Here is a 22,146-nt window from a genome sequence, read left to right as displayed (position 1 = left end):
GCATATCTTTATCATCATCAATGAGTTAACACTTAACCTGCTTCTAATTTTTCTTTTTTTTTTATCCCTATTGTTGTGTGTCACAGGCTCTGTGACAAACTGAGGAAGGTCAGCGAGGCTACAAAAACCAGGGAACATAATTCTTGTGGGAGATAATGCCTACACCAGTGTAGACTGTATAAATGTTATGTTGGGGAAACTACGTTTTTAGGTGGTGCATTAACTGCTTTGTGGAACGAATAAGCAGAGAAGTTCAAGAAAAAAAAAACAAAGCAGAACAGTTATTTGTTATAAACAAGAGTCCTGTGCATGGCTTTTAATCTGTGAAATATTCACGTTGTAACAGTGACCAAAACAAGCTTACATTTGGCATCCCTACTGGAGCAAAAAAGTTCAACCTGTTAGAATAATGTATAGTTGCTGAAAGAGAGTTGCACAAAATTAAAGAAGCTTCTTAGAAAAATGATGGGGATTGAAGAGGGTAGAATATTTCCAGATAATGAGGAAGTGATCTGAATACACTACAGTAGTGATTTTGAATAAATGCATTAGAAGACATGAAGGAGATCAAAAGATACCTGATGTAACTACACAAGGTAAAAAGGAGTCCTTCCAAAAGTTGTAGCAAAATGATGGAAGTAGCAAGGTTAGATAATCTTCAGCAGTTAAATAAAAAAATGCAATAAGGCAGGTTTAAAAATAAGAGTGACAAAAAGGTTGCAAAGTTATATGTGCTGATAAACCTTGTTTAATGCCGTAGTATCACTAGGTAAAAAGATCATCAGACTAGAAAGGGTGTTCAGGGGAGGTAACATCTGTGGAGAGGTTGGGAGAAAGAATGTGTTAGGTTTTTTTGCATCCATCTTGACCAGGGAGACTGTTGGCAGGTTCCAACATAGAAATACCTCACAAGATTGGCCTCAGATTTGGGGGGACCTGTGTTGGGACTTCTGCTATTCCACAGCATAAATTACAAATAATTTGGAAAATGTGGTGATAAGTGATCCAGTCTGTGACAGTGTGATGATGCAAAATTTTCCAAAATGGAGAAGGTAAGTTTACTGCATTCCAGGAAGTTTTATTGCTAAACACTGCTAGGACATGAATGTGACATAGCAGCTTTTCCAGAGAGCGCAGAGGAAGCCACAAGTGATGGTACTTGGTTCTTTTGCACTGTTGCAAGGTACAACATAATAAAGCTATGGACTTGCGTGAAGTCTCTGCATTCTTTTCCCAGTCTCCTCCTTACCACCGGAATGCTTTTGAGTTTGTGTGACCCTACAAAAACTTATATCATATCCTAGTTATCTAAATCCTTGTACAAGAATTTTCATGTTCTTCCTATATTATGCTTCCTCACCAAGATACAAAGTCCCATGACACCTTCTTTGCATCATTCTGACTTCAGTGCTAGCTTTATTTTCTTATACTTCCAACCTATTATTTTTTTAGAAATACTAAATGCTTAAGTTCAGACTAAATGCATGTACTTTGCTGACAGCCAAAACAAAGGAATAAAGGCTGAACTCTCCCTGTTTTCCTAAATGGGATATTTATGAGATCATCTCTGTCTAGGATCTTATTTTCTTGAAACCCCTCACAAAGTCTAAATATATTTGACAGCTCTGTACCACTGAGAGTTTGAATCTGTTGGCCAATTTCAGCTGAGTTTTGGGGAGGCTAGGGAATGAGGAGCACAAATGAAAGACCATAATCTCCTAAGTATTGTTCTTTATAAAAGTAGGCTAAAAGTAGTGTTTATGAGGCTGTCTTTTGTTTAATCCTCTTTTTCAGGATTAATGCTAATTTAATGTTTCATAGTAAGCATTTTGTCTACCAGAAAATACTTTCCTTCTGAAGAAATGTTAACCAATGTGGTACCTATTCCTTTATCCTAAAACAACTTCAAGTAATTGTCATCCATTCTGTATGCCAAGCTCTAGCTTTCAAAAAAAAAAAAATCAACAAAAAATTGATGGAAAAAATTATTGCTTTAAGGAATCAATTTGCTCATAGTCTAAGGTTTGTTCTTTGTTTACTATGTCTTTTGTTATTTCATACATATTTGGAATAGTTTGTGAGGTTGCAAACTTTTTATTTATGAAATGACTGATTACATGCAAAAAAACCCTTCAGTCTTTGGAGGAAATGAGAGTTGGGCAAATATTCAAACGTGTTCTGTGCAAATCCTCTTAAAAAAGGAAAAGTTGACAACAAAGTGTAGGAAGTATAGCAATGTATTTCTTTGGCTGAATTGGAAGCTCTGCATTTACTTCACACACAAAGAGAAAGAACACAAAGTGGAAACTAAATTAGATTAATAAGAATAGTCATTAAAAATAGTGCAAATATATGAGAGTGGAAAGGCCCAGGTGGTAGACAGTAGAAAGCACCAACAAAGAGACAGCAAGGGTGATGATGATTCACTTGTAACATCACCATTTCTCAGGGAGACCAAAGCAATTGGCCTGTTCCTTGCAGAAGAGAGGAAACTGCTGACATGGTGTGCCAAGAAAGTTGATTCCTGTTTAACACCTTTTTAACACTGATATTTGCCAACAAGTTAAGCTGCAAGTTAGTGACCAGTAATTGGGGGTGTAAGACCTCAGCTGAAAATACTGGGTAGAGAAGGCAGGCATGTAAAATATTTTGAAATAACCTGGTGCAGATTAGCTAAGAAATTTAAATAACCATCTGAAGTGATCTTAAAACCACTAATGGTCCTTTTGGAGTATTCATGGACAACTGTGGGGGTGAGTTAGAAAAAATGCTCTTGGAATACTGGAAAAGGACAAATCTTGAAAAAGGAGAAAATAGACTGATTATTTTTCCAGAACTTCATCTGTAAACATCCAAGAGGAAACAAACAAGAAACTTAAGTAGCAGACAACACAGATTTGTCAAGAAAAATTACACTCATATCACAGAAGGAATTTCTAAGGATGAAGCATTAGTTTTCTATATCTTGTTGCAATTTTTAGAGGGTTTTTTCAGACAGAATTTCATATACTCTTCTAATAAGCTTTTCAGTAAAATATGGTAGAACTAAATACAGTCTAGAATAAATACACAAGTGTCCAGGTACCTGTGTCACTAGTAAACTGTTCACTGTTAAAATTAGAAGGGTTAGTGAAGTGAATTTTACATGTTGGTATTCTTGATCTGGTTCTCTCTGAAGTTTTTATTAATAGTCTAGGTGATGCAATATAGAGATGCTTGTTACGTTTGCAGATAGACTTCAGGTATGTTGGAAAACAGAACTGCAATCCAATATCCAGTCTTGGATGTGACTTACAGGATAGAGCAAGGTTAATAGGTGTAAAACTCAGCAAGGAAGACTAAAATTGTACTTCAGGAAAACCAGGTCATTTTAGAGGCAATGGAATGAATTGCCTAGGGAGGCTGTAAAAGATTTCTGTGAATGTTTTTGATCAGGTTAGATAGATTTGTAGAAAAATGATATAGATACCATTTGTTTAGCCAGGCAGTAAGTTTGTTAGCCTTCAAAGTCTCTTCCAGCCTTCTCTTTCTGTGCTCTGTGCTCAGAGGGTATGAGCTAGCAATATACTGTATATACTAACTATAGTTTCTTAATAGAGGGTTTTTTTCCCAATGAGTTATAAGTAGCATCAAAATGTTTGGTGGTTTGTTTTGGTTGGTCTTTTTTTTTAAAGAGGATTATGTCCGAAACTCTGAAATTTCTGTGCACCTGATAAATACAATGAATGCATCTTTTTCAGTACCTTGTTAGAAATAAGATGACAGTTGTATTCTGGAGGGAGCTGAAAGAAGTCAGAGGCAAGGCAAATCACTTAATATCTTGTCGTTAGTTACCTTCTTACTCATTCTGCATTAGTGATAATTTGCAATGAAATCTGAAGTTTGCAGGAATCTGAAGCTTGCCTAGTGCTGCCTCATGTCACGTCATCTGCTGTGCATATGGTGAACTAGACCCGTGATAGTGAGGAAGCTACTGACCTCTCCTTTTGAATATCTTCTTTGGGGCTGATGTGTAATTTAGACTTGACAAAAGATCCAAAAGTAACATTTTCTTTCTTAATAGCTTTAGTGTTCTTTTGCTTAACTTCATTTGAAAAAGATGTGTGAGAGAGCTGAGAAAGCTTCTGCCTGTAACCAAGGTTTGTTTGGTTTTTTTTTTTTAAAAAACCCCACGCTTTGTTTCATTTGTGTCCTTTAGATATATCTGGAGAAAAGGATGGCAGATACTTTCCAGTTTTCAGCAACAATATAACAAGTTTAATGATGAAGTGTTATTTTCTGTTCCTGCTACATAGTATCTTTGTTTCTGTTAGCTGCAGTATTTTTGTGAAGTATTAGAAGTAACACAAAGTAGTAGTTGTCAAATCAAATACAAGCGTTGTGATGTGGTCCTTGTTTTTTTATGCATTATTTTTTAGTAATTGATTATTCTGGATTAAGACTGCAGAGCTTTCATAACTTACATGAAAGAATGTGGTTTGATGCAGTACATTTTTTGAGCATCTCCTGATGGTTTTAAGAGAAAATACCAAATTCCAAACTGTAAGCTTGACTATTCATCTGACTGCACAAACAAGAAATTTTTTCAAACTGATGTATTCTGTTGTAAAGAAAAAGACTGAAACAGTCTTTAAACCTGATGTACTCGTGAAGCCCGGAATATAAATGTAACCTTAATTATGTTTCTGTTGCTACACAACTGTGTTGCTCATGTTAAAATTTTCTATCCACACATATGCCTAGTGCTAGTAGAAGTGTGCTTAATGGTGAAAGTACAAATGAGAACTTGTTCCCCTCCACAGACATCAGAAACTAGTCGTTGAATGGTGTTTTAAGACTTTCTCTTTTTATCTGTTACCTGAACGGTATTTAGATATATTGCTTTCTAGCGATCGTTTAAAATAATTAGTTTTAAAGTAGGGAAGAAATGATGCATAAATATTTTCCTTGCTAATCTTCAACTTTAACAATATAAATTTAATTTGCCCATGAGAGGGTGCTGTCTGCTAGCAGTTTGAAATGCAAAAAATAAAGTAGTCCTGGTATTGTAGTTTAAGGATGAATTATCGTGTTTATAATTCAAATTGCTTTAACAAATAACTAGTGTTATTTGTATTAGTTCACACATGGATTCACAAAATATTGGGAAAAAGTCTTAAAGTGATGTAATTATTTTGTGATGTTACAGTCATTCTCATGTACTTAGCTCTTGTTTACTACTTTTCACTCACAAATTTCAGAACATGAGAGAGGCAAACATTGGTCTGTTTTACAGACTGGAGATGTGAAAGAAATGACTCTCCAGATGTTAATCAGGCCTGTGGCAGAGAAGCTAAGATTTTTATATTGCAGCTTCAGGTTAAGCTGCACCAAGCTTGATACTGAGATAGTTAGCACTTGAGTAGAATCACCACTGTAGAGAGAAAAATATGCATATACCTAAAGGAGGATAGTGCTAGCAAGATAGCAGGTCAGTTTCCTGCTTGAGTACTTCTGGAGTACTCACTGCTATAACTTTAGTTATTTTCTACACCATTCTAAACCTTATTTAATAAAATAAACGTTGTGTTCTCTCTTCTTTCTGCCCCATACTCTATTTACCTTTTTGCCATTGTTATCTTAATACGTGGTAAAAGATACACTAATTACCTGCAGGGTGTGGGGTTTTTTTGTTTGTGGGTTTTTTTTTTTTTTTTTTCCTTTTGAAGGTATCAGAACGGGTAGAGAGAAGACTTCAGGAGCTAGAACAAGAAATGCGTGCTGAAAGACAGCTTGTAGAAAGGCGCCAGGACCAACTGGGACATATGTCTCTTCAATTACAAGAGGTATGCAAATGAAAACTTACTATGTATTCAGGATTAAGTTAGGAATGTGCTGCATTTGTGAGCCTGTACCTGTCAAACTGGCAAAAGTACTCATATCTTTGGCACATTCTTTTAACTGTATCAGTCCAGCTCTGCTTGTTCTGGCGACCAGATGGTATGTACAGTCTCTGTTCTTCATGATACTGTCTTGTCTATGTTTAGACCTTTCTGGTAACTGGAACAAACATTCCTTAAAAGAACACACCTCCTATGCCCTCCGTCAAACACCAAACAAACAAAAGCGAGTCATTAGCAGGATTGTCTCAAAACATTTTGTTTTCTAAAATGTAAACTTTGCTTGCAATGAACAGTTTATTTCAACAAGCAATCAAATGCACTGTAGTGGCCAGACAGCTTTTCATGGCTTTTCAAACCATTTCGTTCTGCGCTATCTGATGAAGTAGAAAATATTGTTTAGAAGACAAATACAAATGTTTATATTCTGAATTAAAATTGGAGACAGCTAGTAGCTTTTTTCCTGCTTGTTTTAGGAAATGTATGAAAAATACATCTCTGATTTTACTGCTATCTGGAAAAATCTGTGTCTTAACATAGTGTAACTTTTTATTTCACTCCCCTTAAGATATGATTTGCAATGTTATCTCTAACTACGCAATAGAATACTATAGTTGAGAAGAAATGTGCAATTCCTTGTTTTTCACTTTTAATGTTAGCAACAGTATACATGCTTTTTGGAAGGCAGTTGTTTTATACTGTGCAGTGATATTGGGGAACCTTATTTTAGATTGATGCTTTGTATTTCAGGTAAGGCTAGAGAATCTTCAGAGAGGTCATATTTAAGATGCTCTTTTGATATAGATAAAAAGTAATGTTTATCAAAATGCTTGTAGTGCTTCTGCTAGTATTTCAGAAAGAGTTACTGTTTCATTTTTCCCCCTATTGATGTCCTAGTGGGTGAAAAGAACTGGAATGCTTTATTACAGTTTTCATTGCTCTTTAATATGGCTATGTCCAGTTCTGGATTCTTTGGTTGTGCCTTCAGTCTGGTAGAGGGATGCTTGATGAAATGAGATGGTGTCTTTTGATTGAGTTATCTGCAGATTGGAAGGATTTTTTTTTTTTTTTTTATCCTTTTAAAGGGATAATGACTTGTATCTGTAAAGATACATTGACACTGCCATGGTTTCCTTAGAAGGAAAACTTGAATTCAAGTGAATGAATTCAAATGCATTTCAAAGACTTTCATGTGATTGGCTATGTGATCATGAACCCTCAATCTGGATACCTTTTTTCCTAGTAGATCTTCTTTTGAATTTCATGCAAAATGAATACTAAATACTAAGTACATCCCTAACCTTCCATTCTCCTAAGCTGTTCAGCTGTAGATGAAGATGTTTTAATCCTTTCTCCTGCAAATTCTATTTTTTTCATGCATATTTGTGGAAATCGTTTTTCCTAAGGAGCCCCTTTCTATTTAAAAGATTTTTTTGACACTACTGTTCAGAACTTTGATATGTAGTCCTCATTTTCAGTTTACAGGAAAGCTCAACTCCTGTCAGTCTGCTTGGTAAACTTTTACTATTAGGAATTTGCCCAAGCCAAGATTCAGAGCCAGTTCTGACTGGAACAGGCTTATTCCATACGCCATACATTCATAGCTGCTGCTACATTCTTGGTGATTATCTTCACTCTCTCAAGCATGGGCTCACATCTCCAAATAGCCCTTCTGGGTGGCTGATCTCAGTCATGACTCTGGATTTCTTGGACTCTTGTCACTGTATTTGGGAATCCTAAGAAAATACTGATTACTCCTGTTGCAATGAATTATGGATTTTTCAGGAGCTTCTAACCTTTAACATGCAAAATAGAACCTGGTGGTGTCAGATGACAAGCATAGAAGGGAGCTTCTTTCAGTAGGTATTAGGCAGTCTTTGACAGATTACAGTGGAATATGGAGACAGTATCGCCCTTGAAACAAACTTCTATTACACTCCCAGTAGCAACAAACAGTATGACCTCTTCCTGCTACTTCTTCTCTCATAGCTGTCATAACAGCTGGGAGAACATCTTTGTGACAGAGTTGCAACTTCCTACATGCCAGATGTCTTTAGACTCCAATATTGCTAAGGTCCTTAGATCTCAAACCCTTATTACAAGCTTCCATGCAGCTGTCCCATCTTCCTTCCCCATTGAACATTCATGTTAATTTGTCCTTCTCTAGGTAGAAAATGGTCTCGCTTCTGGATGGTGTTTGCATTTATCAGGAATGGTTCAACATCTCTTGAACAGTTGGCTAAGCAATCTTTAGCTCTCACATTGGCAAATTGGACCACCTTGCGCCCTAGCTTTTGAAAAACACTTGTTTTTGAGAGAAAAATAGTCTGGATCCTGTACACACTGCCTCTGTGTACTGTCATCCTGAGAGGCTGCTGTGTGGGAAACCTTTGTGCAGAAAACTACTTTGTTATAAAATATGAATTATAGAAGAAATAGGAATATGAGAACGTCTAAGTAGGCAAAAAGTTTAGAACTGATCTAATCTCAAATTAAAAACAAACGGGAAAACATGCCAACACCAAAACAGTCTGAGAATTGGGTGTAGCAGATTCGAGTTTTTGAGCTTCTGGTTTTTGATTTTTTTCAATTTTTTTTTTCTTTGTGATATTACAGATTAATAGATTCAGTATGGCAAACCACATAGAATGTGTAATGTGATTCATGACTATGAAGCATTTGGAATTTATGAACATGAATAGTTTAAAAAAGTTATTTCAACAATGAATTTTCAAGCTCAGTAGTAGTTGGCTTCTTGTTGATTTGTTCCTTATTTGCATCAACATAATTGATGTATTTTACTAAGGTATTTTTTATTTTTCTGTACTACAGACAAAATTAAGTTTGGCTTTAAAGATCTCTGAGCAATGTTGTTAGATAAACTCTATAGTTGACACCACTTTTTATGTGGGTTTTTTTTTTAATATCCTATATTTTAAGTAGGCAATTTCAGCAAAGCCTACAAGGTAAATATTTAAAAAAAAAAAAAAAATCCTGATAAGAATCATTACATTTTGTGTAAAATATCTGATGTCATTTAACTTTTTCCTTACTGATCACCCATCACTTGTTGGTAGCATTTGCCACAAAGATTGCTTGATAGGTAAGAGAATTTTCAAAAACAGAGTTTCTCAGAGACCCCAATGTGGAAGCTTACTTATTTCTTGACTACCTTATAGTTGAAGTGTGACTACATTGTACATTAAGAACAGCAACTTCTTAACACAATATATGACATTGCTGGTTTTCTTCCTTATTGTGAAATACGTTCTTTCATGCTGCTTTGATACTCAACTATGGCAGATGCTATTCTCAAGTCTGAGAATCTGAGTCTCATCAGTGCACTCCTTTGATCTCTCATGAGATATACAGGATGATGCTGAGGACTGGCTACTGAAATAGGTGGATCTCTTCATTCAGTGCATCCCTATAAGTGTGTACTCACTCAAAGATTGTTAGGGGACATTGTAGATGAAAATACTCTTAACACAATCAACATAGGGAGAGGCTAGTTGCTTTTTTCTGCAGCTTGGCTTTTTAATCAGCTGTTCCTGTTGTGGTGGCTTATATTTGGCCTCAAGTATCAGGAGTATCAGAAGAAGCAGCCAAACTGCTTTCCAGTAAATGAGATGTCCTTCACTGGTGAAGCATGAACACATTTGGGGTAAACCTGAGCCAGTAAACTCTAATAAATATCTGTGCTGGTTCTGTGCAAGAAGGCTTGGAGATGACGGTAGCGATTTAGGTTTCATTTTTCTAATTTTTTTAATGATACTTGTCTGCAATACTAATACTGACCTGGATAGTGATGGTCTTGGAATTTTTTGGTCCCTGCTCCATTTGGAGTGGGGTACTTGGATTCACCCACGTAAATATGCGTGTGGGCAGTCCATTAAGAACAGAATGTTGCTTATCACTAACCTGAATTTCTTTGAGGTTCAATAGGCAGTTGCCCCTTATCTTCCATTGTCCATCCTCTTCTGTTGCCCCTTTCTTTTAATAACGCTGGGATTGAGGACTGCGATGACATGGTCCTCCATTTATACAAATACAATATGTTGGAGGAGAAGGAAGAGTAGACATGCCTCCTGCAGACACTGATTAGGAGAGAAGGCTTTCCATCTGAGAGCTTGAAGTGCATGTGGACAGTATGTACTGAGGAATATATCAAGAAGTAGTCTTTATAACATATAAATGTTCCTAGGGCCTGGTGTGTATCTCTGTATCTTAAGTTTCTGAATGTTTGAAAGAATGTACTTGAATTGCTTTGTGTACTTTTGCATACCCTAGTGAGAATAAAGTAAATAACTAAGTATTTTGCTGCAATTGTTATTTGGATGAAGCATGTTTCTATGTAATTTCTAAGAGCAGCTTTTTAGTTTGTTATTCTGTGTCTTGTCCTTTGTAATTTGAATTATGAGTTAGATGGGCTCTTAGCTCTGTCAGTGGCCTCAGTCTTGTGGTGATCATTGCGTGGATGTAATGTTCTATTAAGGTCTTTTTCTGTCCTCTCTTATTTCTCCAAGATGCTTCCCAAGTAACATTTCTGGAAGGAGGATAGGGTTTGGACTGAGTTCTGAAATCCTATCATTTAATACGGCCTGAATGATTTACTAAGAAATGCTATTTAAAGCATTTGTGACTATGTAATGAGACAATTTTCATTAGTTTGCCTGTTATAGATTTCAAAGCAAACAAAATAAAATTTTACTTTTGGATTTGATCAGTAGTTGCTTTAATTAAGAAACCTTGTGAGGTTTAAATGTTAATAGTTATTATTTTTAAGGAAAGTGCAGTGCCCATAACTGACCACTGCTTGTCAGTATTTTACCATCTTAAGAGAATCATCTTCCTAAATCTCAATTATTAAATTATATATTTTCAGGGTCTAACTGGACATGATGATACATTTGTTTCAGTCTTTCTCTTGTCTGCCTTGTCTTTCTGTCTGTCTTTTGTGTGATGTGCAAACTTTTTCGTTGTATTGCACTATTATTATAATCATATACTGATTATTAACAAAGATGATATCTAGTTGTATACTGACCATAAAGAAAGTTTGACTTATAAAATTTTGCATCTTTAACATCTGAACTTGCATTATTATTTTGAATCTGTAGTCTGTATGTGCTGCATGTAGGTGGATAAAAATTATTTTCTCTACATTTTTATGTATCTTTTAACTTAGTGTGTATTGGTTTATCTGTTTAAACAGCAATTACTGCAAATTAGAAAATTGCAATTAGCAAAGAAATTCATGCAAAACATACATCTTCACTTTCTTCTATATTGCTGATACAGATGTGTTTCTGATTAGAAAGGAGAACAAATAATACTCATCTTGCCAGTGCTACTGACATGTATATATGGGTTGCTTTAACAAAATATATTTGTTGTGTAAACTAAAACTATTTTGAGACTCTTCAATGCTTTATTTTGAACATGAAGACATGGTCACCTTGTACTGTTTGTTTGCATTTATGCATCCATTTTCCTAAACAAGGTCAAGTATCATTCTTAAAAATGGTCTTTAAAGAGCTTTTATGTGCATTGGTGTCCTGGGTAGCTTTACTAATTCCTGTGCTTGGCTTCCTGGATTTTAGTGAAATGAGCCTGTGTTCATGCTTTGCACTTTTTAGGTGAACAGAATCATCTTTATAGAATGTTTTGAACCCACTGACTGTGGTAAGGCAATAACTATAGTTATGCCTTAAGCTAGTAACTTGAATAGGACAGGAAACTTTTTTTTTCCTTTTTCTTTGTGCAACTGGATACTTAAATTCTGTTTGCCTCCCAGTGCACATACTGTGAAGTGCAAGAGGCTGGTGGACTTTCCAACAGAGTGGGGTAGACTGATGGTCAAAAGCATTACTGAAAATTCTCCTTTTGCTTGTCTTTATCTGTGATCTTTTTAGACAAACATAAGCTTGATCTATGCTCTAAGCCATCTGGATGTTTTAATGCGTCCTTGATACTTGCCCCTGTGCTCTGTGCTATGCCACCTGTGGCTAATGATTTCTGTTTTGATTGTAGTTTGAATCTGAGTCTGTCTTGGAAGGTGAGCAAGTCTCATACATATCTGTCACTGACATAGCTAGGCAGTCTGTCTTTAAATGCCTGGCTGGTGTGTCTAGGTGGCATACTCGGACCCACGCTAGCTGCTAATATAGCAAGTTAGGGAAAGAATTTTCATTCAGATTAGGATGTGGTACATTTTTACCTTATTTTAAAATATAGCGTGAGGTTGGTCTGCTTGTGTATTTCTGCTAGTATGAATATAATTCACTGATCAGTCTCACTTTGAAAGAGCAAATTTCAGTTTGTGGTCTGTGTGTTACTTTCAAATAATTTGGTTTTATTTTAAAAAAAAAACAAACCCAACAACAACAAAAAACCCAAAACACCAAATACAACCCAAACCCTAAGAAAAGTTAGTAGGCTTAAATTGCAGTAAAAGTTATGATTTGCTATTGGAAGATTTTCAAAAGTTGCAAAGATTGAGAACTGTTGTTACAGAGGCCTCCACATAGTTTTCCCCATATATAAGAAAAAATATCTGTCTAGCAGGGAGTAAATTATTTTATCTACTCAAAGTTTTGGGCTTCAATATACTGTATATGGATGAGGTATGCTGAGCTGGGGTATACCAGGTATGTTGGTATTCTAATACTGTCTTATGCTAGTGAACTCTTCAAAACGACCTGTAAGAATTACTCTACTGGGTCAAATCAGAAGTTCCTCTAGCATGTCAAGGACAAGAGCCTGTTTCTGACCACGTAGGCAGGCAGTGTAACATTTAGCTGGTCCATCCCGAAACCATGCTGTGAAGACCTCTTTACATGGAAGTTCTCCATTTCCTTGTGGCTTCCTCCATGCCTGCCCCCTCTAAGGCCTCGTCAGCCTCCTCCTGGCCAACCTGGACATTAATGCTTTCAAGAGGAGGATCCTGAATTAGGGGAATCCTAATGACTGTAGGCCTGTTCCTTGGTGCTTCAGCATTGCCAGGCAGAGCTCTCCTGGGCAGCATCTGCCTGCTGCTTGGGAGCCATCAGGGAGGAGCGTGTGTTGGAACCACTGTCCTCAGCATCCCCTTCCTAGTTCCCATTTTGACTGTTTCACTCACCCAAATCCTTCTCTGGAGGCAACAAATGAAATCAAAGAATCCGTTGGATCTTTACATGATACTTTTTTTCTTTAGCCCTTCCTTTCCCAAGAGAAGCCTTACATAGAGAAACCTTTAGTGGAGAAAAAATGAGTGGCACAAAGCAGTGAGAGAGAATTATTTAAAAAGGAGTATAAGAAGGAGAGAAAAGATAGGTAAAAGTCGATTCTATGTAGTTTCTGAATTGTTAGTAACAGCTGATGCTTGTTTGGCTGTGGATGACCAGATGTTTCCCTTTCTTAATGACATTTTGATTGGTTAACTGATTGCCTAACTAGCACCTACTGGAAAGATGCATGTTTCACAGTTGAAGCAGTGCATATGTGGTATGTTTAGTTTATTGTAACATCACATTCTTCTTGTATTATTTGAACTGTGATATATATATGAACTGTTTCTTTCTTAAAAATGAAATTATTATGGGCTATTTTTACAATATACAGAAAATAAAACTGAACATCATATTTGTGCTATCAGTGATAGGAAAGTCTGCCTTTTTATTTGAAGTTATTGCTATTTACTAGCCTAAATATCATTCACTGATGCTGATAAGTTGAAATGGCATATTAATTTCTGGGGATTAGGATGTACTACTGATGCAGAGACACACTTTTTGCTTTCAGTAAGGAAATCTTTGAAAATTTTCTTAGTATTTCTAATTCCAGCGCAGCTTTAACGTTTTCCTTATGATGCTGACATCTCTACCAAAATCTGCACATTAAAACATGCATTTTTGGTGCTATATTAATTACTAATTTAGTGCTAAAAAAAAAAAGATTGGCATATGGTTGGCTGCATACAACAGAGCTTCTAACTTTGCTAGTAAAAATTAAGCTCAACTGTAGTTAGTACACATCATATATCCCTAATAGGCTGTTCTGAACTGGTACTTATAGTCATTTAAAGAAAAAAAACCCTCATTCAGTAATGGATTAACTGAAGTGATGATCATCTTTGATTTTTTTTTTTTTTTTTTTTTAATGTAGGTTTTTGGGAGTTCTCGTGAGTCTTTTTGAGTAAAATGGGAGTGTGTCAGGTCTGTGTGCAGCATTGAGTTTTATAGTTGACTGGAATGATAGACTTGAATCTGTACTGAACACTTAGAGAAATATCTTAAATATGTTACAGTCTTATGGTATCTGATTATGAGTCAGTAAGATTAAAAGCTTAATTCTTTATGTAGCATAATATTTTCAGTGGCATAGTTCTGATAAATATCTTCCATAATCTCAGTTTATAGCGTAAACTGTTCAAGCAGTCCAAACTATACTGAAACACTTACGTTTACTGAGGTGAGGATATCAGACTGAGATAATCATATAAATCCATTTGTTTTCTCCACAAACCTACTTTTAAAAGCAAAGTTTCTAAAGCTGAATGCCTGACTTCACTGAGGTTGATTAATGTCTTGCCTTCTGTTATCATACAGTGAAATCGTTCCCCAGTATACAGTGAAGAGAAAATGTTCAAAAACTGAATTGCGCTAATTATAGGGGCAAATTTCAGGGATATTGATTTAAGGAGATATTCCTTTAAAATGTAAAATACAAATGCTGCTCAGGAAGACAAGACATTTCTTTCTGTACAGGCTATGTGTGTCTGGTTTTGTTCTGTTGTAGTTTTAGCAAGTAATGGTGGAAGGATAGATGTACTTATGCTTCATGATACCGGATGAAAATAAAAGGTGCATGCTAAGGTCTCTAATTGATTTGTGGCTAGCGTGAAAACTGCTTGGTCGTGTTGCACAGCAAAGAAACAAGATTTATTAATACAGTTACTCAAATTCACAGCAAATTCTATCAGTATGGCTAGTGATCTCTCTCAGCTGGTGTTTCGAAGTGATATTTAAGATGAGCCAATGACATTGTTATGGCTTGAGATATCCAGACTTGGGTTGTGTATGTTACAAATTGTATGTGTCATTAATGTCTGTGATGTCTAATGCATTCCTTTACCAGTGATTTGGCTATGTTGTGCAAATAGTGTGGGTTTGCAGAGGGAAAAGATTTTGAAACTGGTGTTCAAGGCAGTTTAGTTTTTGCAAGATGCTTTAGCGAATGTACATGTTTTTAGACACTTCAGTTTTAGGGGGTGACAGGAAAAGTCCCCATGGATTTCCCACCCTCCGCCCCACCCCCCTGCCAAGTAGAGCACATCAATGTCAGTAACTTTTGATCAGGAAAGTTTCAGTTGATTCTGTCTTAATACTGTGATTCTAAGCATCTGTCCAGATTCAGATAAAAATAACTTTTTCCTTTTTTTGGCTTCCAACACAACCTTATGGTAGTGTTTTCCTTACTACAGTGCATTGTATTTCATATCATGCATATTTTATATTGGAGAATGTATTCTTTTCATCTGTTATGTTCATAGCTTATCTGTAGGGGATCTCTTGAGCCTCTTAGACCTTCATCTCAAAGTGTTTGGGGTCAGCTTTGAGTGTCCGGAGCTCTGTACATTGAAAGGATGTTAGTGCTAGGTTTTTGCTGTATTTTTTACTTCGTATTTGGCCCTGTTCTATGCATGGGTGTGTTTATGCACAGACTTACATTTATTTTTTCATAATGATATATATTGGCTCCACATGGAAATATTAGACATAGAAAGCATTTGTCTAGATCTTCTTTCTTAAATATATCAGCAGATTCTTTCATTTTAACAGACTTACAAAGAAGACTTCTATAACTTTTATAATGAAGTTCACAATATCTTTTTTCCCCTCTAAAGGCTTTAAGGAAGCAAGATGCTAAAGCAGATGAAACAGAAGAACTCATGAAAAATAAACTTGTGAAATATGAAAGTGAAAAGAACCAAGTAAGACTTAATTTTCTCCTTTCTTGTTTGGTTTTAAATAACTTTATAGTGTCATATGTTACAGCATTTGCTTCCTTTTTCAGAGAAACCAGGAGGATAAAAGTTTCTTTACTCCTTAAGATAACAAATTTGGGTTTTTTTGCATCAGAGGCACTGTGAATATAGCTATGCTGAACTTCTGTCTTTCCTTCAGTGCTCTTTAGTTATAGTGTGTTACTTCTAATGACTCTTCCATCCTGCCACACGGACAAGGTTATAACTTTGGGATTATCCTTGATTTCTTTCTCTGATTTGTCTCTGAATTTATGCGTAGTCTGCTGTTCTTACTTGCAGCAGCTCAAAGATGCAGCTTTTCTTCATTCCTGCAACTAACAAATGCTAGTTAATTTGCACCATTGTTATTAATTACTCCTACTGAACTATCTGTTGACATATTGCTCTCTTCCTGTTCATAGAAAACAAGATTTCTTATATTTGTGTTCTGGCAGGATGCTAGGGCCATATTACACTTTTTCTAGCTTTTTTCCCTCTTACATCAAGTTTAGCCTTTTTGTCAATACTTTCAAAATTATACCTCATTATGCTAAACCATCTATGTAGTGTTTTATGTTATGTTACTCTCTCCATTCCATTAATGCTGGTCCTGTTTACTTTGCCTATTTGCCAGCCTCTCAGCATCCTCTTTGAGATTGCTATCTCTGCAATAACAATTTCTGCTGTCAAAAGCTATATTTATTTCCGTGTGGATCTTTGATCTTTGAAGTATTTATGGTAAAAGTCAGAAAATATCTTGTAGCCTTTTTTTTGTTTTTTTCTAAATGGTCATCAGTTTGACTATTTCTGATTAAACATTTTTAAATGCCCTTAATATTATATTTTTAGGAAAAGTTCTAATTGTAAGAAATTCTGGGACTTCAGTTTTTTCAGTCGTCTTGTTTCCAGAATAATTCAAATACATCTTCTTGCACAACACAGAAAAAGCACAGAATTTACGAATTACCAGTTCTACCAAAGCATGTCATCTTTATGTAACAAAGGTGACTTCAAATGTTAAGTCATTGTTAATTTTAATTTGAGTTGGAAAGTATGTTTCAAATCCAGGGACAATGTTTTTGAAACTTTTTAAAAAAGCTTATCTTCCTCTATTTTACTTTTAACCCAGTAAAGATTTGCTTTTGTGCTTATTTGTTTTGGATTATATATACCACTTTGTATCTTCATGTGATGTAGAATATTGTACAAAAATTATAGACTGTAGGTTAAATTCTCCTTATGTAATTTAAATAAATATAGCAGGGATTTAGTACAAATGAGGATTTGCTTTAAAATTTTGGACAAATAACGATATTGTGTATATTATATCTCATTCTAAATAGATGCTTATATTGATTAATTTGTGCCAGAATTAAATAGTTAAAATACTATGATGCATACATTGCTTTTCTTTCTTCATCATCCTCTGTAATGAAAGCTTGAACAGGAATTGGAGCAGTCCCGGAAAAAGTTGAATGAATCAGAAGGCAGTAGAGAAGCTCTTTTGCATCAGGTAACTGCTTTGGTATGGTGAAAACCCCAAGGTTTTCATATTAGGCTGTGTCTGAGTCTTTTTACTTAATCTTCCTATCTCATACTCTGATAACATTGTTTTGGGAAGGGAGGAAAGAGAATACAGAAAGACAGGTTTAAGAGTCTAAAATATGCGGACTGAGCTCTTGTTATACTTTTTCTGCTTTCCAAACTTTTATGTATATATGTTCATATATGATAATTATAGTAGTGGTAGTAGTTGTGGTACTTTTTAAGTAGATAAACACTGCCCTTCATAGTATGCTTTAGAACAACTTCTATGTTAGTAATTATTGTTATGCAAAGTGCATGCTATAATTGGTGAATTCAGATAAACCAGTGGCCTAGAAGTATTTGCTGTATTGTATACTAACTTGTGATAAAAATATATAAAAAACAAACACCTGAAAAACTATCTAAAGTGTCATCTAAACAATACCTATTGATGCACATATGATTAAATCTAGAAGTTGCAGGAACATGGGTTATAGCTTTAGAAGTGTCCTTTCTCCTAAACATTTCTAATCCTTCTTTCTTTCAGAGGAGCTGGGGAAAAAGATTGAAATAAATAGGGAGGGGGCAACTGGCATACTTATCTGTTAACATTAGTTGTTTGACGTGTATCTAGCAGAAGTTTGAGTTGGCTGTATTACTGTTTTGAATTTAACTCACTGAGCATGGGTTATACTGCTATGTCACATATGGATAATATGAGTTAGAGCTATTTTCCTTCAATTCAATTTTAGTATGTCATATTTTCTTTATTTTCCTGTACACAATGTAATCTTTGTAAGTGCTAGACTCTATATGATAGAAAGGAAAAATGTAAAAAGTCCCTGTTTCTTAAGAATCAGTACATTGTATTTTTAATGACTAGAATTTAAATAAAATATATTGCTTATTAAATTTGTATAGCTATTTTCACTAGCAATGTAAAAAGAAAGTTGCAACGTATAAAATGGTAGCATTTTGTTTGGTCTAGAGAAAATAATATTCATCTGTGGTCAACACAAATTAAAATGTTTCCTTTAATTTTGAATGATCACTTTGTGGCCTATAATTAGGAAGTAATTTGTCTTTTTATTTACCATCTGCAGTACTCTTGAGATTTATTTATAAATATTAGTTGTGTATGGTCTTTTTTGGTTTTTGTAGTGTTTAATAGAAGTATGCTATTTACTCTTTCATTCTGTTTTTCATTAAACGTTTGATACATGTACATGCATTTTAGATTGAGGATCTTCGCTCCCAACTTTTGAGAGCAGAAGATGACCGTGCAGAGTTGCAACATCAAATTTCCCATGTTGCTATGCACCGCCAGAACTACCAGGATGTACAAGATGATGACAGGAGAATTAGAACAGGTACAACTCTCAAATTTTGTTCTGGAGACCTGCAAATTGGTTAGTTAGCTTGGATATTAATTCTGTCTTTGAGTTTCAGTCTAATTCTTCTACTGTTTCAACAAAACCAGCCATTTAACTCCTCAGCTTTAAGTTAGTAAGTACTGGCACCTGAATATTAACAAATAAATAGCAGTTAGAGTTAAAATTCAGGATAAAATACCATGATTTGCATGGTTAAAACAAATGAAGATTATCAGAGACAATTTCAGCAAAGTAGTGTTTTTACAGAAGAAAAATATTTGAAATATTTTTAAATAATTTTTCAGAAATTTTACATTTCAGTCCATTACAGTTTAAATTCTGCCATCTTGAAAATCATAGCAAAAGTCATTTATGTAGCTGGTTAGTAAGACTGATGAATTTCTGGTAGAATTTCTAAGGGGTAACAACATGTTCTAGAGAGGTTAGGAAAATTTTCCAGTATGATGCAGTCAGGGCTTCTGTTTGCAGTATGTTAGAATTTGAGATGAAACAATTATATTTAGAAGAAAAATACTTTAAACAATTTCAAGATGTAATTGCATATTAAATTACCACTTTAGCAAGGTCTTCACTACATTGTTAGTTATCTATCTGTATTTAAACTTTTCAAACATAATCAAAAAGGCATTAGAGAAAGTCTTTATCTTTCTCCTTATTAACATAGAAATGTATTACTCAAGATAATAGAGGAATAGTGACTGCAAGTCCAGTGTCTCTGTGAATGTTTAATTGGTTTGGTTAATGACTTCTTTTTATATTTTCATACTTCAGCTGCTGAATTATCTTGGTTATTAAAATAGGACTATGACTCCGTTTTACAAATCCCATACAGAGCACTGGAAAATGGCTAGATTTTGTACATGGCTTAGCTTCAGAAATGTAACACGAAATAGTAATTTTAATAGTTTTTCTCCAATCATGTTAATGCACCTGCTTGAAAGTGAATTTATTTGAAACAATACGCCTTTCATGTTAATGAAAACGTATTTTAATTTTTCCATTTGTTTTATAATTATAAATCAAAACTGTTGTAAAAATATGAAGAAAAAAATGTATTGGAGCTATTAAGATATAGACATACATTTATATAATTTATGCAGTTGTGTTTCTCCTTACTGTGTTATTTCTGTTTCTTCAAAGATGTGTTGGAAGAATACAAACAGAGATTTTCTTTTCTTTTAGTAGTTGCTTATGACTAAAGACCTTTAAATTTCTGGTTGAGGAAATTTACAGCTTACTCTCATCAAGAACTTCTATTGTAGTTGTAGGATTCGGACATAAAATTCACAGATAGTGTGACTTCCAAATCAGGAGGTATTACTCTGGTGGGATAAAATCTTGGCCTTGAAGTTTGTGGCCAAGTTTCACTTTATACCAGAATTTCCCCATTGTGTCTTCCATCCTATTTTATTTTATTGGATTTTATGGTGGTTTTTTTTTTTTCTTTTTCTTGGGGGAAAGGGAGAAAAAAGGGGAAAACCCCCATAAAATGACTGGATAATCAGAAATATGGTCTCATTCGGTAAAAGGTTACGATATAGGTATAGTCATTTTCACAGATACTTTGATTAAAATAAATAGTTGTAGAATAGTCTCAAGTAGAGAAGAAAATTGCCAAAAGGGAAATGAGAAAAAAGTAATTTACCACAAGTTTGTCTTTCTACTGGGCCTATTGTTCTGTTCTCTCTATTTTATAGTAGTTGAAAGATATGAGAGAGAGAAGCAAGAACTGGAGAAGCATATTTTAGAGCTTAAAGCAAAGCTGAGTCATAATGCTGCAATGTCTGAGGTAGAAGAACTAAAGAGATGCATAGAGCGTAAGGACAAGGAGAAAGCACAGCTTGTAATGCACATACAGGTAAGCTGTTTTTTTGTTGATTGTTTTTGGTTGTTGTTTTGTTTTGTTTTAAAATAATTTCCCGTATGTTTAATGTAGGTGATATGCCAGATAAGGGAGCAACCTTTAAAACTAAGAGTAACCGTCATGCTCTTCATAGTTTATTCTGTAAGTAACTTTGAAAGGTGATCGGAGCTTGCAGAGGTTTTTCTCTCCCATCTTATTAATAAACAAAAAAAGATATTTACTATTGCCCATGAATTCATGACTTGGATTACCTTTTCCCATGTGCAAAGAGCAGGTGATCTGGTTTTATCGGCAGTTACCATTAATAATGGTTTCTGGAATGACTTTTATAAGTTAGTATTTACTTCCTTATTCCCCATTCCATCATGCCTCAGAACTAAAGTTTAACTTTAAACAAGCTGGGATACCCTGTTCTATGAAAGAGTGCAGTAGAGTAACAAAAATAGATCATAACGCTCTTTTTTAGCAATTAGATGCAATATAATAATTAATTATTATATTAATAAGTATCAGCATTCTTACTTATGGTAAACACATACTATATAAAGTGATTCTCTGTGAAAACAATAACAGCAGTCTCTGACACTGGAAATTTAGTTAGAAGACTTCTACCTTGAACACAAAAAGGCTACTGCATCCTTATATCTCATTTCATTTAAGACAGGAGATTTCTGTATTTTTGGATCTTGTCTCGATTTGTCATTGGTAGCAAGATCCCTGAACAGTAACAGTTTTCCACTGTTTTTCATGACTGTCAGGAGAAATGAGGATGTTTTCAAAACCCTATGTGGGATTTCAGTAGTCAAGTACTTAACATTTGTTGTATAGGGGCATTCAGTAAGCCAGGGGTTTTTGTATTTTTTGTTTATTCTTCTAATAAAGATACTTTTCTTTGAAATGGTGTTCTATCACTTTGGAAATTCAGAAGTAGGAATTTTTTTTTGTCCTTTTCATAGATTTACAGGACTAAACTATTCCGTTTACTTCTGCTGTTTTCCCTTGTCAACTTCTATGCCGATTTAAATCAAATTAATACATCAAATTACACTTGTAAAAAAAAAAAAAAAAAAAAAAAAAAAATTGAACTCTCAAATTAAGTTCCTACATGTTGTATGAAAATTGGTCATTGAACAAGTTTAAGAAGACCTAGAGTGCTCCTATAGAGGATAAGGCAAGCAGAACTCATTTGCTGATGCCCATCAGCATTTGTGTTCTAGCTGGCCAGTACAACTCCAGACTAACCTGAAACATGCTGGTTTTTTGTTTTGTGGGGCCTGAGAAGTTCCAATTACTTTGGTGGCAGTAGTTAATGGGATAAAAACCCACAGAAAACCAGTTTTTTTTAAACTTCTGCTTGTAGAACATGCTTTCTTGAGGGTCAGAATGATGTTCTAATACTAATTTCCTGCTCTGTGAAAATACTGATGGAAGAGTGCTCAGCTGCATTGTCATTGCTCTGAGTTAGAAATCTTT

The 22,146-nt window shown here is 34.9% G+C and overlaps 1 protein-coding gene across 1 annotated transcript in view; it reads left to right on the top strand.

The window, feature by feature from the left end:
- The window catches only part of CEP128 (centrosomal protein 128), a 127,213-nt gene that overhangs the window by 10,472 nt on the left and 94,595 nt on the right, over positions 1-22,146 (top strand). The window contains exons 7-11 of the mRNA XM_075712880.1: positions 5,709-5,825; positions 15,769-15,855; positions 17,327-17,401; positions 18,653-18,785; positions 20,507-20,667. Of these exons, the coding sequence (XP_075568995.1) occupies positions 5,709-5,825; positions 15,769-15,855; positions 17,327-17,401; positions 18,653-18,785; positions 20,507-20,667 (573 nt within the window). The remainder of the gene's footprint in view (positions 1-5,708; positions 5,826-15,768; positions 15,856-17,326; positions 17,402-18,652; positions 18,786-20,506; positions 20,668-22,146) is intronic.

This window comes from Pelecanus crispus, chromosome 6 (assembly GCF_030463565.1).
Source record: "Pelecanus crispus isolate bPelCri1 chromosome 6, bPelCri1.pri, whole genome shotgun sequence".
Classification (NCBI taxonomy): Eukaryota; Metazoa; Chordata; class Aves; order Pelecaniformes; family Pelecanidae; genus Pelecanus; species Pelecanus crispus.
This window is presented reverse-complemented; position numbering and strand designations above follow the sequence as displayed.